Below are 13,795 nucleotides of genomic sequence, written 5' to 3'. Positions count from 1 at the left end.
TAAACATGCCCATAGAGTTTCTTTGCTGGTTTGAAAACGGATCCGTAGTTTATGCTGCAAAGATTGGTTGATACTTTACTAGTGGATTATCTGTTGGCATAAAACACAGTCCAAACACTTAATCAAACCAAAATCGTAGGTCATTGACTCATTTCTTAATCCAACAATTTTAATTACAGTTGACTGCAACACGTTTTCATCACCACCACTGATTGTGCTCCTTTACAATCTAAAGAATCCATAAAATCTAAAGAATGCATAAACCCGACAAATAAAAACTAAAAAATATATCAAATAATTGACATTCAGCTAATTTAAATATGAAAATGTTTGGTACTTAAATCATCTTTTGAAATATTTAATTTTCTAACCCATAAGATTCTTGGGGGATCACTCAACCTACCAAACTCTTTTGAGAGATTCATTAGAAAAAATATATATTTGCATTATCTTGAAGGTGACTGCATTATCTTTGCATGAGCCTGGCCCGTAAGATGAGATTATTCAAATGTTAATGTAAATGGATAATATTAAGAAATAATGTGACCCATTAATTAGTCTGAAAGTCAATTAAGAAATCGATTATATAATTAATTAGGTCTCCAGATCCTTATTTGACAGTGACCCCTGATGAAATTTCAATACTGGCAAATACCTAATTTTTGTAGAGATGCTGCAGAAGATAAGCCATTATTTAATCTGAGGCAAACCACTAAGATTAAAAAGAATACGTATAGTGGCATGGAATTGGATTTGCAACAGAAAAGATACTAGGATCAGTTGCCCATACGCTTAGGCTTGTCCTAACAGTGAATACAATATGGTATCCACATGCATTAATGATCATGATTAGCTTGTGGGCTCGTGCGACTAACCTTAACACTACAATTATGACGGAAAATAAAAGTTTGTATGAGAAGTGATTAGCAGAGAGAGAGAGAGAGAGAGAGAGAGAGAGAGAGAGAAGCTGGCATGCTACTAAGAATTCCAGGACAATGCAGGTGCAAAGGTTAACTAGCAAATGGATAAGAGTCCAATCCTCCAAGGACCATGTTGCTGAAAAAATAGAAAATTCGAGATATAGAAGACCCAGTTGAACAAAAGTTGGACAAAAGCTTGATGACGACAAACATTCAAGAAGCAAGGCAGGCCCTACCTAGCTATACAGGTTTTCATGTCGAATCCTAACGATGAATGTCGCCGAGGGTTAGGATAAGAGAAGGGTTTGATCTCTTCCAAGTCCGGAACTGTCATATCCGCGACCCCAATGCACTTCCGAAGGCAAACAATAATTAGCAGATTCATAGTCCATAGAGATCTCAGTTTGAACCTTCAGTTCATACATTTGAGCATATAGCTAATACAACAGAGAAACTAAGCGACAGGAACAAATTAAACTGAATAATATTATGTTGGGAAACATTAACATGGCACTTCCTACAATTAAATAAAAGGGGTCATTACATAATACTAAACCTGTATAAAAGAACCAGAGAGGAAGAAACTTGCTCTACAATGGCAAATTCTTCTCTCTCTCTCTCTCTCTCTCTCTCTAAAAGTACCTCTAAAAAGAAAAAACTTGAGCTCCACATCCTCCTCTTTTTGTTGAAGGTAGCTTATTACTACTATATGCTCATAATTCAGAGACTGAGATTTTTCCCCATGTATGTTTGTATCTGCAAAACTCATGTGGGATGATGATTGGATGAGACTCCCTGTACATCTCCAGCTCCTTGGTTGTTGTTGTTGTGATTCCACTTTTCGAACTCTTATCCATCCGATTTCTCGTCCTCTTCGGCTTCCCTGCTGTTGCCTGACTCGCCTCCAGTTGTGGATCGACCTTTGGCATACCCGCCCGCAAGGAGAGGACCCTGTGGAGAGCCAGACTGTACGTTGTTTGCCTTAGAATGGTCTCCACTGTGATCCAAGGACATGAGTAAGGCATTCCCTTGGCCGGCAGCAGCAGAAGGCGGTAGCTTTCGGATGTGAAGGCGGTATTTCTGCACAGACAAACATATGAGCAAACAATTCAGATAGGAAAATTAAATTGTGATTTGCAGATGAAAGAAACATAACTATTAATTAAGTAATTAACCAACCTGCAAATGGCTCTTAACTTCATCATTGGTGAGACCCTCCACCTGCATAAGCTCTCTTATCTGCTTAGGAGTGGCTACTACCAAAAACAGAACACAAATTAGAAACAAGCACGTATAATTAAAACATAGAGGAGAATTCGATTCGAATTGTTCGAAAAAAAACCTACTAAATTCAAGTAGTTTGGTTTAAAAGCATAGAGATCAAGCATTTCCTCCAAAAACCAACAATAAATTTTGCAATTTATCAATTTTTCCAATTCCAATTTCAAGTCAAGAAATTAATATCAACACAATTACAATATTTTGTAGTCACAAAGCTCCAACCTTCTGTTCCTCCAAGCTGCTGAAGGGCATCAACAAAGCGGCGGTGGAGCTCCGGGGACCAGCACCGCCTTGGTTTCCTCAAGGATTGCTGCTGCTGCTGTGGCTGGGGCTGAGGTTTGTTCAGTAATTTCACTTGTCCTGCCACACCAGAACCCAAACCGCCGCCTTTGCAGCCATTGCTGGTCTTAGAGTTTGCGTTTGCAGAACCAGCCAGTGCTTCAGACATCAATGGAGTCATAAGACAAAGGTTTGGAACCTCGGAAACCTCCTTGTCTTCCTTCAAACATGGTTTTGCAAAACCAGAGAGCTCATTCTGTCCCCTGAATGCCAGTAATGCCCCCTCCACGGCTCTGTTATTACTCACCACAATTGGGTTCTCAGGCACCGACCGATCATCTGCCTCATTCCCCTGTCGAAAAAAATCCAAGAAAATATGAAATTTCAGCAAAGCCCCAATAAAGTTTCAGTCTGTTAAAAAAATAAGTAAGCGAAATTTAGAAATTAACCAGTTTAAGTTCAACAGAGTTGTGTTTGGTGTAATCGAAAACGTTGATGCTCGTGTTCCACAGCTGAGCAGAGCTCATCCAGTTCTTCTTGTCAATATTCTCCTTTCCCGAAACTACCCCTCCGTCCTCCTCAGAATTGCCCTTCAACGGCATGAACTCCTCCACCACCGGCCGCTCGTCCATTCGCCTCCACCGCATTCCTTCCTCCTTCAACCGCTCAATCGCTGCATGCCCATCGAACCAAATCAAAACCCCATCTCAAAAATATTACAAAAACCAAATCCTAGAGAGAGAAAGTTAGAGAGAGAGAGAGCAGAAACCCACCATCCTTCAAGAGAAGCATGCAGAGAGGAAGCTCCCGCTTGAAAACTTCAATCTTTCTGAGTTCATCTTCCAATCTCTTCACGTACCCATCGAGCTCTGAAGACCTCTGAGAGCCATCTTTAATTGCGGCGAGCTGGGCGAGAAAGTCGGTGATTGTTTTCGGGACGAACAGAGGACTGGAGTCCAAGCTCAGCAGCTCCATTTTCTCTCTCTTCGTTGTTGTTAATTTTCTCTCTCTATCTCGATTTCGAGCATTGCCCAGATGAAATCCTGATTAGGAACAGCGAGACCCGAATTTATAGGGAATTTGAGATTCAGGACGCACACAAAGATTCAGTGGTTCGCATAAGCGGATCGTCGCGTCTCTGGGTCAACTCGGTGACTCAGTCGGAAACGAGTTTTCACGGCAGTAAGGGAATCTTTGGAATCCGTACTCACGCGGCGAAACTGTAATTATCAATTAGTATTATTATTTTCCTTCTTTTTTTTCTTTCTTTTTTTTGTCTTTTAAACTTTCGGTTGTTATTTTGTGGGGCGCTTCTTCGAGATTCTTTGGTGGCTGGGTTGAATTTAAAAGGAATCATTGATCTTGAACTTCTTCAATAGTTTTGTTAAATATTTGTTAGTGTAGTGTAGTGTAGTGTAGGCCTGACATATGTATCGTGTTTTTGGTGTTTGGTTCGTTTTTATATTATATATAATATTTTAATAGGTCATATCGTGTAACATTCATTAAAAAGGACAGGTAGTATGATCCGCCTCAAACTCGACCAGTTGATATTAACATGTAATATGACCTGATCTGTTACCTGTTAAAGAAAATATATTTTAAACTCATAAATAATCAAAGAAAACATAATACTAAATAAGTATATACATACCACATTATTACTAAATTAGTATATACATACCACATTGTCTCATAAATATTATTTCAAAACATAAAAACACGTTTGTTTTTCAAGTATTACAGACCCCAAAATAAGAGCCTAATGAAAAAATATTAGTACATTACTACAAAATATCTAGATCAAAATTTAATCGTTAATTTGTCATTACATTTACGCTTGTAGTGACAAACTTTACAACTTTCGTGAAGGGCTCAACTTCGAAATTGGCCACTATAATCACATAAACTATAGATTAAAAGTTAACAGTTGATTGCCATTTACATTCTCTACTAGCGGATGAATAGTGTTAGAAAATTATCTTGGCGAGTATATTTAATTTTTCCTCTCAAACAACGCTTTTTATTTTAAATTAGTATATTTAATTTTTATCTCGAACAATTTTTTATTTTATTTTTATATCAAAAAGAAAAAACTCAACTATTCACTTTCTAAAATCTCAGTCTCTCTCTTGGTTTTTTTTTTTTTCTTGAGAGAGGATTCTCGTCGGATTCTCTTTGTGAGGATTCAAGGGATCCTCCAATCACATCCGTTCATCATAAATTGTGCGGCCAGTTATCGTCAGATACTATTTATATTCAATTTTAAATAAAAAAATTACAATGATTTCTGATCGCACAATATACGATGAACGAATGTGGTTTGAGGATCCATGGGATCCTCACAAAAAGGACCCGGGGAGGATCCTCACTCTTTTTTCTTGGCTCACGAGCCGACCCATAAGTTTTATTAATTTTTTAATATTTAACTAATTGCTCTATAAAATTAAAGAGTAACTTTGTTATAATAGAGACTCTTTAGAGCAAGTCCACCCGTAAAAAATGAGATAGCCCAAAGTCCATTTAATCCACCCAAATGAATAGTAATTTACTGCAATTAACAATAATTGGCCAATTGCATTTCCACCCCTAAAAAATGAGCTGGGCAAGTGTCAAGTCAAGTTGTATTAAAATATTTTTTTTTATAAAATAATTTTATTTTTAATTTCGGGCAGGATTTTTAACCAATCTTGTCATGCCACGTGTCATTATCCGAAAATACTATTTTGTGGATAGATTTTTGATAAGATTTTGAATCAATCTTGTCGCACTACGTGTCACTATCAGTTTAGAATCCTTTAAAATAGATTTCAATAAGATTTTCAACCAATCACGTAGTGCCACGTGGCATTATCCACAACCTTATCATTTCTTTTTTGTCCATATAAACCTTACATCCATCCTAATTTATACCAAACTCAAACTAGCTCAGAACCTTTCTTCAACATTTTTAAATCTTGAGTTCTTAACAATGTCTTCTTCAATGAGATTGTATGAAATCGATGAGGAAGAGAAAAAAATTGTTGGCAGAACATGAAGAATTGTTCTATCTCGAGGATGGTGCAGATGAGGTGTTCGTAATGGAAGAGGATGATGAACTTAGAAAGGCAGAGAACCTCACATTCATGTCGTGTCATGCAAGTTGTGGGTCAGATCTCCAAATCCAGATGTGCCGCAAACTTTGATAGAAAGAGGGAAAGACGAGGTAATGATCTCTTGGAAACAAGGTTCTAAAAGACGTTAGGTGCTAGTCGATTGGCGAACTGGGGCCTAGCGCCTAGGTGGCTAAGCGAAGTCTAGGCGGGCGCTCAGGCGGGCTAGGCGGATTTAAGTAAATCTATTATATTTCGTGTAAATAAAAGTCTGTTTATACTTCAAATATATATAATTTCATCATAAACTACAAATAGAATGACATATATATTATGAAGTATTGGAACATAATGAAAACATGGGGAACAAGTATATAATGGGTGTTCATTTAAGTATTCAACAAGTTTCTTATAATTTATTGAAGAAAAAAAATGCAGAATGAAAGTTATCTATTTTATGTCTAAGTGAATCGCAACCTAGGAGAGTGCCTAGGCGGGTTTGAGCAGACTAGGCAGGAGCCTAGGAGTTCTAGACAAGTGCCTAGGAGGTTTAGGCAGGCACCTCAGCAGGTTTAGGCACCATTTCTTAATTTTCAAACGCCTATGCATTAATCAAGACAGTGACCAACCGCCTAATGCCTAGGCGGTGCTAGGAGGGGATTTTTAGAACAGCGCTTGGAAGATTATTTTATCCCCAACAATGTATTCCCAGATCATGTTTTTAGACGTCGTTTTATAATAGAACAAAGTTTGTTCAACAAAATCATGATTGCTGTTTGCAACCATGATTCATACATTGTGCAAAAAAAAAGATGTTTTTCATGTTGTAGGTCTCCGTCCTAAGCAAAAAATTACTGCTGCCTTGCAGATGCTTGCATATGGAGCATTTGCAAATCAAGTGGATGAGATTACAAGGATGAGAAAATCAATTGTTCTAGAGTCCCTGATGAGATTTTGCTCCACAATTGAAACCCTCTACACCAATGAGTACCTCTGGAAACCCATAACAATGGACTTGCGAAGGCTTCTGAAAAATGGTGAGATGTGAGGCTTTCCTGGCATGACTAGAAGCATCGACTATATGAATTGGATATGGAAAAACTGTCCAAGTGCGTGGCAAGAAGCTTATGGTGACAGAAAATAAGCCAAAAGTATAATTTTGGAAGCGGTGGCATCATTTGATACATGGATTTGGCATTATTTTTTCAATGTTCAGGAGCTCAAAATGACCTTAATGTCCTTATCCAATCTCTAGTATTCGAAGAAGTGCTGCAAGGAAAAACACCGAAAGTCACATATTAGGTCAATGGACATAAGTACGACGGAACATACTACCTAACAGACAGTGTTTACCCAAGGTGGACATCATTTGTCAAAACAGTGCCACATCCAAAAAGTGAAAAGGAAAAACAATTCACAAGATGTCAAGAGGGGTGTACGAAGAATGTGGAGCGTTGTTCTGGTATCCTACAAGCTTGTTGGACAATTGCCAGGGGTGCTACCAGATTGTTTGATGTAGAGGCTCTTCGATCCATCATGATGACGTGTATCATTCTCCACAACATGATTGTGGAAGATAAGTATGATTATGATGTCATCAATGAATACGAGCTAGACACGATCAACAATTCCATAACATGTATAGATTGTGATCATGACCGCACCAAAGATCTTGTGCAACACGAGCCATTGGAAATGGATGGACGTTACAATCAATTGGTCATTAAACGGTACACTTTAATGCAACTAGCATACATGCACTTAAGCCATCAAGGTGACTTGATTGAGCACTTGTGGGGCTTGAAACAAGGTGAAGAAACTTAAAAGGAGCTTGTGGTCGAAGAATAAAGTTCTTAGTTTATTTGGTGTGTTTTTTTTTAAGTTTTATTTGGTGTGTTTTTGTAATTTTATTTGGTGTTTTTTTTTAAGTTTATTTGGTGAGTTTATGTAATTTTATTTGGTGTGTTTATGTAATTTTATTTTGTTTGAATAAAATAAAGTACTAAAAATAAACATGAAATTACATAAAGTACTAAAATAAATAAGAAATTACATAAAGTCTGAGTAGCTATGATATGTGGTGCTAGGATCTATGTAGCTAGAACCCCCTTCACTTGTTCCCTCGTTTCTTGCACACCTCATTCGCACCATGTTCTCTTTTTCCGATGTCCAAAAAGATTTAGAATTCAGAGACATTCCTACTAGAGGCTTGTTTATAGTGTCACGGTCTGTTTAAGCCATCATTTCTTCTTAAAATATCTCCCTTTCTTGATTAAGTAGTTTTCTTTGTCTCTTAATATCTGCATCACATCTCTCAATAGTTGCAAAGATTGCTTGCATAGTCGCAGCTTTTGCCTCATCTCTAACCGGGTCTCGCGCAAGTTCAGTTCACCTTTATGAGTAAGTTCGTCCATATATTTTGTGTAGTCATTCTTGGAAGAACTCCCTTTTTTCTTTGCCACTTTTTTACCTTGAGGCCTTAAGGACAGACAAGTCAGCTCCTGCACTGCTTCAGGCGTCCCTTCCGACTCTTCAAATGCGTTGCCTTTCTATCGGTCCGGGTTTGCTTCTAGCGGACTGTGTAGAGGGATGCCGCAGATGATAATTTTTGGACTAGTTGGCACAAGTTTGTATCTGGAACAATCTTTGACAACATTCCAACATTCCCAATGATTGGATGATTTGTTTTTGTCGTTCACATTGTACCAAGCTTGTGCTTGAAGTGTTTATAAAATGCGGGAGAAGACAATTTTATTATCAAGGTAATTAATGCGGGATAAGACAATATTATAAAATGCGGATGTAATACAAATAAATAAATAAAAATATTGTAACCTAATTCGCTAAACTTCTGCCACTACTTAGATTATTAGCAACATGAGAGATGACATTTTTCCAACAAGTAAGCGATTTGTTGATTTTTTTCCAACGACCTTGAACACCTTGATTACTTCTTGCGTTTTTTTCAAGCTTCTCGCAAAACGATGTAGTAATTCTACTCCAAAGTTCTCGCAACTACATCTCATTACTCATAATCGGGTCATGAGGAGAAGCTTGAACCCAGCATTCACACAACGTAACATCTTCGATGACTGCCCAAGTAGCCATTTTTTTTTCACACAAAAGTATATGAAAGCTTTGGTTCAAAGTGTTGAAAATATTGAAATGTGGTGTAAGGTGGAAGATGATGGTTAGGTTTTTGTAGAAAAAAAATAATAAATTTTTGTTTTATTTTTTCTATATTTTAAACAATTTTTATTAAATTAATTAACCTGGACCGTTAGATCTCAAAAAGATTGAAATCCAACAGCCCAAAATTGGACATGTGGCCAATAGTAAGAAATTTGACATTTTCTTTATTTTTGAGTTTTTTTGTCCAAAATCAACCAGTCCAGATTTTACCACGTCACTAGCCGTTGGGTTTGAAATTCAAAATTTTTTAACCGTTCGAAATCCAACGGCCATCGCCACGTCACTTCCCATGTCCCATTAATGCGCGCAGCACGGGGCCCACCCTTTGATTGCTGTCAAGAATGCACGCCTATGCGCAAGTGTTTCCTACACACCAGACGCAAAAAAATTCTTATCATGTAGCTGACATCATGTTGGCATCAGCGTGACATCACATGGGCCAATTTCTCACTCAGTCTATTCTAGGCTGGTATCAAAGCTGGGATAGACTTTGGGCTAACTAATGAGATGGGGTGGAGTGGATTTTTTTTTTTGGGGGGGGGGGGGGGTTGGGCATGAAAAATGGACTTTGACCTAGCTTATTTGTTAGGGCTGAAAGTGCTCTTATAGAGTCAGTTGGAGCTGAGTTTCTTAAATTTGGCTTTTTAAAATAGATCTTTAATGATTTTACAGCTTTTCTTATAGATGCTCTAATATGTGAAGACTAAGGGCAATTTGGTCAACTTATGAAAAAAATTATTTTTATTTTTAACAGGAATATGATACAGTTCAATTCATCTAAACTATAGAGAATGAAAAAAATTTTAAATTTGGAATGCAGTGAGTTTAACAGAAAGGCACTAGTCACTGGATTAATTCACCAATAATTTGCTCGAACATTTTTTATACACTATCAAATGAGAAAGAAAATACATGTGAGAAAAATACTATAACTTGTATTTACACTTTAATATCAAACGAAAATTACATAATCGTATAACACTGTATGTAAAATAAATAACTGCTTCAAAATGCACGATAAGTGAATATGTAAATATTATAAAGGAAAAGTGAATATGTAAATATTATAAAGGAAAATAAGTAGCATGAATTAGAGAAAAATGGGCATCCACGTATAAGATGAGTAAAGCGCATACATCCTACATAATTTTCGTACGCGCGTAGGAAGTTGTCTAACTGTATGATTAGTATCTATAATAAATTTGGGATCTCCATCCATCAATGGGCGACGATTGCTTATGAATGGAAGCCAAGAATGGATCGAGTCTCGAAAAGCAAAATACCGTAATAGATACGCGATCATTATGATGTTGCAAAATTTGTCCATAAAGTCAGAATTTATAACAACGAAAACAACAAACCCTTAGTCATCAACTTGCTAACTACAAGAGCAATCCAATCAAGAACCTTTTTGTGTTACGTATATAAAGTTGAAGATTATTGTAATTTTTCTTTATTTAAGAAAATCTCCAATAACGACAACTATATATTATAAAATTCACAATACTAGAATTAATAGTCAATAACAGAACTGTTAAAAGAATGTTCGAAGGGCAACATATGGTCAAATGATGATTTTTTTTTTTGAACAAACGATATTATCTACACTAAGAAGGTGGGCTTAGCCTCACAATGGACTAGTAATAATGTGATTCAAATTCGCCTATGGCCAAATGACGACTTTTATGTGTTACGTTTAATAATTGAATATTATTGGACAGTCTTCAAGCCAAATTCTGGCCACTACCAGCAATTTTTTGGCCTTAAATTAGGTAAAATCATCTTCCTCTCGGTCCTAACTTCATTTTGACATATTTTTGTGTGAAAAATGGATGTGAAATGGATTAGTTTTATCTCTGCTTTGAAATCCAACGAAAAACCTATATTATGGCGAAATCTCGGCTGACGAATTACAGCGCAGGCGACAGACCATTGGAGAATAAGAAATAATATTGCTTCAAAATTGACGAATTACAGCGTCAAGTATAGTCATTAAAGTTCATGTTAAGTTAAACGAAATATTTTATCAACTGACAAATAATTCCATCGCTAGCTAAGCCAACGTGTGTTGGAGCATGACCATGATGTTTTGGCTCCAGTCGGCGCGTGACTGCTCTAGCAAGCCTGGCGGCATGTGACTGCTTTAGTTGGTACATGATGGATTTGGCTGAAGTGTGATGGCTCCAGCCGGCGTGTGGCAGCTTGTGCGTGACGTAATGTGAACCGCTTTTTGACCACTTTTAATTCCTGAAATTACCAAACAAATGGAAAATTTAGATTCTTTACATTAATGTTTTTTAATGTAATGATTAGTGTGGTAATTTATTATAGGAGAAACTTAGCACAAGGACAAGTTAGGCAAGACGGCTACAACCCCACTGCATAACTTTGAGAGGGTCTTTACTTTCAAGTTATTATCTTATATGTGTTCCAGAAAAGTGATGTGAGTATGTGACATGCCATGTTTGACTTAGAAAATAAGAAAGGTCTTATATCTTATTATTTTATCATTATTTTGTGTTTACAACTGTGACATGTTTATGCTTGTGTTATATCTGTTAATCATCCATGTTTGCACATTATCTTTTTTCATTTGCACTGTCCAGACCAGGACCAGCTTAATGTGTATGTTCAATGCGTTCACTTTGGATCCAGAGTAGGTGTCAGCGTGTCCCTAGATTGCATTAAGCAACTATGACTCGTATGGGAGCGCTTAGCGCCAGGTTCATGTGATTGTATAAATAGAACATAACTTATATACCCAGTCTGTTCATGTAGCTCCCTTTTATGTAACTTGTGTGCTAACATGATTTTGATGAGCATTTTTGATATATTGTTTAATATTTTTATACATTATCCTTGCACTATTACTATTAATTGGGTACTTTACTATTATACACACGAGTAATACAAGTCTTGAAAACTGTATAGGTTTTTCAGCGAGGGTTTATTATTTTCCAAAAACATCAATTTTTGAAATACTTTACTTTTCGGTCCACTCAACTTTGTTTTGCCCCCTTTAGGACTTAATGGTGGTGCTCTTGTGGCGACGAGGATTACTAAACACTGACATTCACTTCTAATAATGTAGGAAGTTTTTCCTTTTATTGTGTAAATATTCATCCTACCCTAGATGAGAATATTTGTTACTTTATATTGCACTCCTACTTATGCATTGTAACTTGGGTACTAACCCGCACACTGGGCACTCTTATTTCAATTAATTTTAGGTTTTAGTTTATTCACACTCTTTCACATCACTTAGCAGTGGGCAAACGGGTACAGGAACAGCGGGTCGAGTCGGGTAATCAAGGTTCAGGGCAGGGTGGGGCTTTGAAATTTTAAGTTCAGGCCGGTTCCAAAAGTATAGAAAAACGGGTACCCGAAGCGGCCCATTTGTAATTGCAATGGACGGACGAGATTGAAGAGATCATCTTTCCATCCAATCTTAACTGTTAGTTTTAGGTCTCCTCGTCCTCAACCTCGACTCTGTCACTCGAGTCTTCAAACTTGATTCTCTCTCGCCGTCTCATCGTCATCCCCACCATCCGAAACCTCAATTTCCTTGAGATGTTGAGGCCCTTCTTCCAGCAATACCATCTCATCATCGTCCAAGATGGCGACTCGTCGAAGGTGATCAAGGTCCCGGAGGGCTTTGACTACGAGCTCTACAATCGCAACAACATCAACCAGATTCTAGATCCCAAGGCGTCCTGCATCTCCTTCAAGGACTCTGCTTGTAGATGCTTTGGCTACATGATGTCCAAGAAGAAGTACATCTACACCATCGACGACGATTGCTTTGTAAATATCGCTTTCGGGTTTCGAAAACTTGGGATCTTAATCGGGGCTGTTTTCGATGTGGAATTTGATTTTTGAGTTGAAAAGGTTGGATCTTGTTGGGTTTTGGGATATGGGTTTTGTTTGGTTTTTTGAAGTCTTGTTGTTCAATTGAATTTCGATTCGACTCAAGTTGATTAGTTTCTGATGAAATTATGTTGCTTTTGTTGTTTAGATCTGTTTATGCTGCTAATGTTTAACTTATCCTCATCATTTACGTTTGTTAATAGACTTTACTTGCTTTGATCTGTTTCTGCTGCCAAGTGATGTAGTCAGGTCACTTGGAGGCTCTTGTTCAGATTGGAAAACCAGACTTAAAACACCATTGGAATAGAAATTTTAGACTCTTGTTTAGATTGGAAAACCATAATATGAATTAAGATTTCAAATGTTTGATATAGTATGGTTTAAAGCAGATCTCATTTTCGGCCACAACTTGCATTTGACCCAGATCCCATTTGTTTACAGGTTCGTCGTGGTGGTGTGCCTCAGTGCAGCGAAGTAGAGAGAGGGAGGTCGAGAAAATACTGAGTTTTTCCTTCTTTCTGTTAGTCAAAACCGAAAAAAAAGGTAAGAGGACCGGTGGACTCATCCCGAACCGGCCCAGCCCGTCCCATTTCTTTTTTAAACAGGTTCGGTCTGGTCTCTCCAAATTTAGGCCTGGGCCAGCTTGTGCCCACCCTTAACATCACCATCCCTTTATGATTTCATCACCTTCCAGTTATTTGCTAGTATGCCTTGATTTGGGTGTCCATATGGACATTCTGGGACGGGGTGTGTCAATCAATTTCAAAATTCTAGCATTTTTGCAATATCAGTTTCCAAATTTTTAGCATTCCTAAACATCAACAAGATTAGTTTCAAAATTCCAGCATTTATTCAAATATCAGTTTCAAAAGTTTAAGCGTTTATGCAAGAACAATTTTAAAATTTCAACATCTCTGTAAGATCAATTTCAAAATCCTACAATATCAGTTTCAAAATTCTAGAATTTCTGCAAGTTCAGTTTCAAAATTTCTACACTTTTGCAAGATTAATTTCAAAAGTCATACGCTTCTGTAAGATCAGTTTCAAAATTTTCAGCACTTTTGCAAGATTAACTTCAAAATTCCTACACTTCTGCAAAATTAGTTTCAAAATTCATGCATCCAATCAATCAAAATCTCAAAACAAATACTTCAAAAAATACTC

The 13,795-nt window shown here is 37.2% G+C and overlaps 1 protein-coding gene across 2 annotated transcripts; it reads right to left on the bottom strand.

The window, feature by feature from the left end:
- Positions 1–1,317: 1,317 nt before the first annotated feature.
- Positions 1,318–3,690, bottom strand: LOC137748684 (transcription factor HHO5-like). Of its 2 annotated transcripts, none has more exons than XM_068488856.1 (5): positions 3,254–3,690; positions 2,930–3,153; positions 2,424–2,832; positions 2,100–2,176; positions 1,318–2,000 (listed from the first exon to the last, which is right to left on the bottom strand). In XM_068488856.1, the coding sequence occupies exons 1-5, from the start codon at positions 3,453–3,455 to the stop codon at positions 1,770–1,772; spliced, it is 1,143 nt and encodes a 380-aa protein (XP_068344957.1). In that variant the 5' UTR covers positions 3,456–3,690; the 3' UTR covers positions 1,318–1,769. The 2 variants fall into 2 exon arrangements, with proteins under 2 accessions (XP_068344957.1, XP_068344958.1); XM_068488857.1 differs by having other exon boundaries at positions 2,100–2,173.
- Positions 3,691–13,795: the final 10,105 nt, after the last annotated feature.

Source organism: Pyrus communis, chromosome 10 (genome assembly GCF_963583255.1).
Source record: "Pyrus communis chromosome 10, drPyrComm1.1, whole genome shotgun sequence".
Taxonomy (NCBI): Eukaryota; Viridiplantae; Streptophyta; class Magnoliopsida; order Rosales; family Rosaceae; genus Pyrus; species Pyrus communis.
Note: the sequence above shows the minus strand (reverse complement) of the source record. Positions and strands in the feature narration are given on the sequence as shown.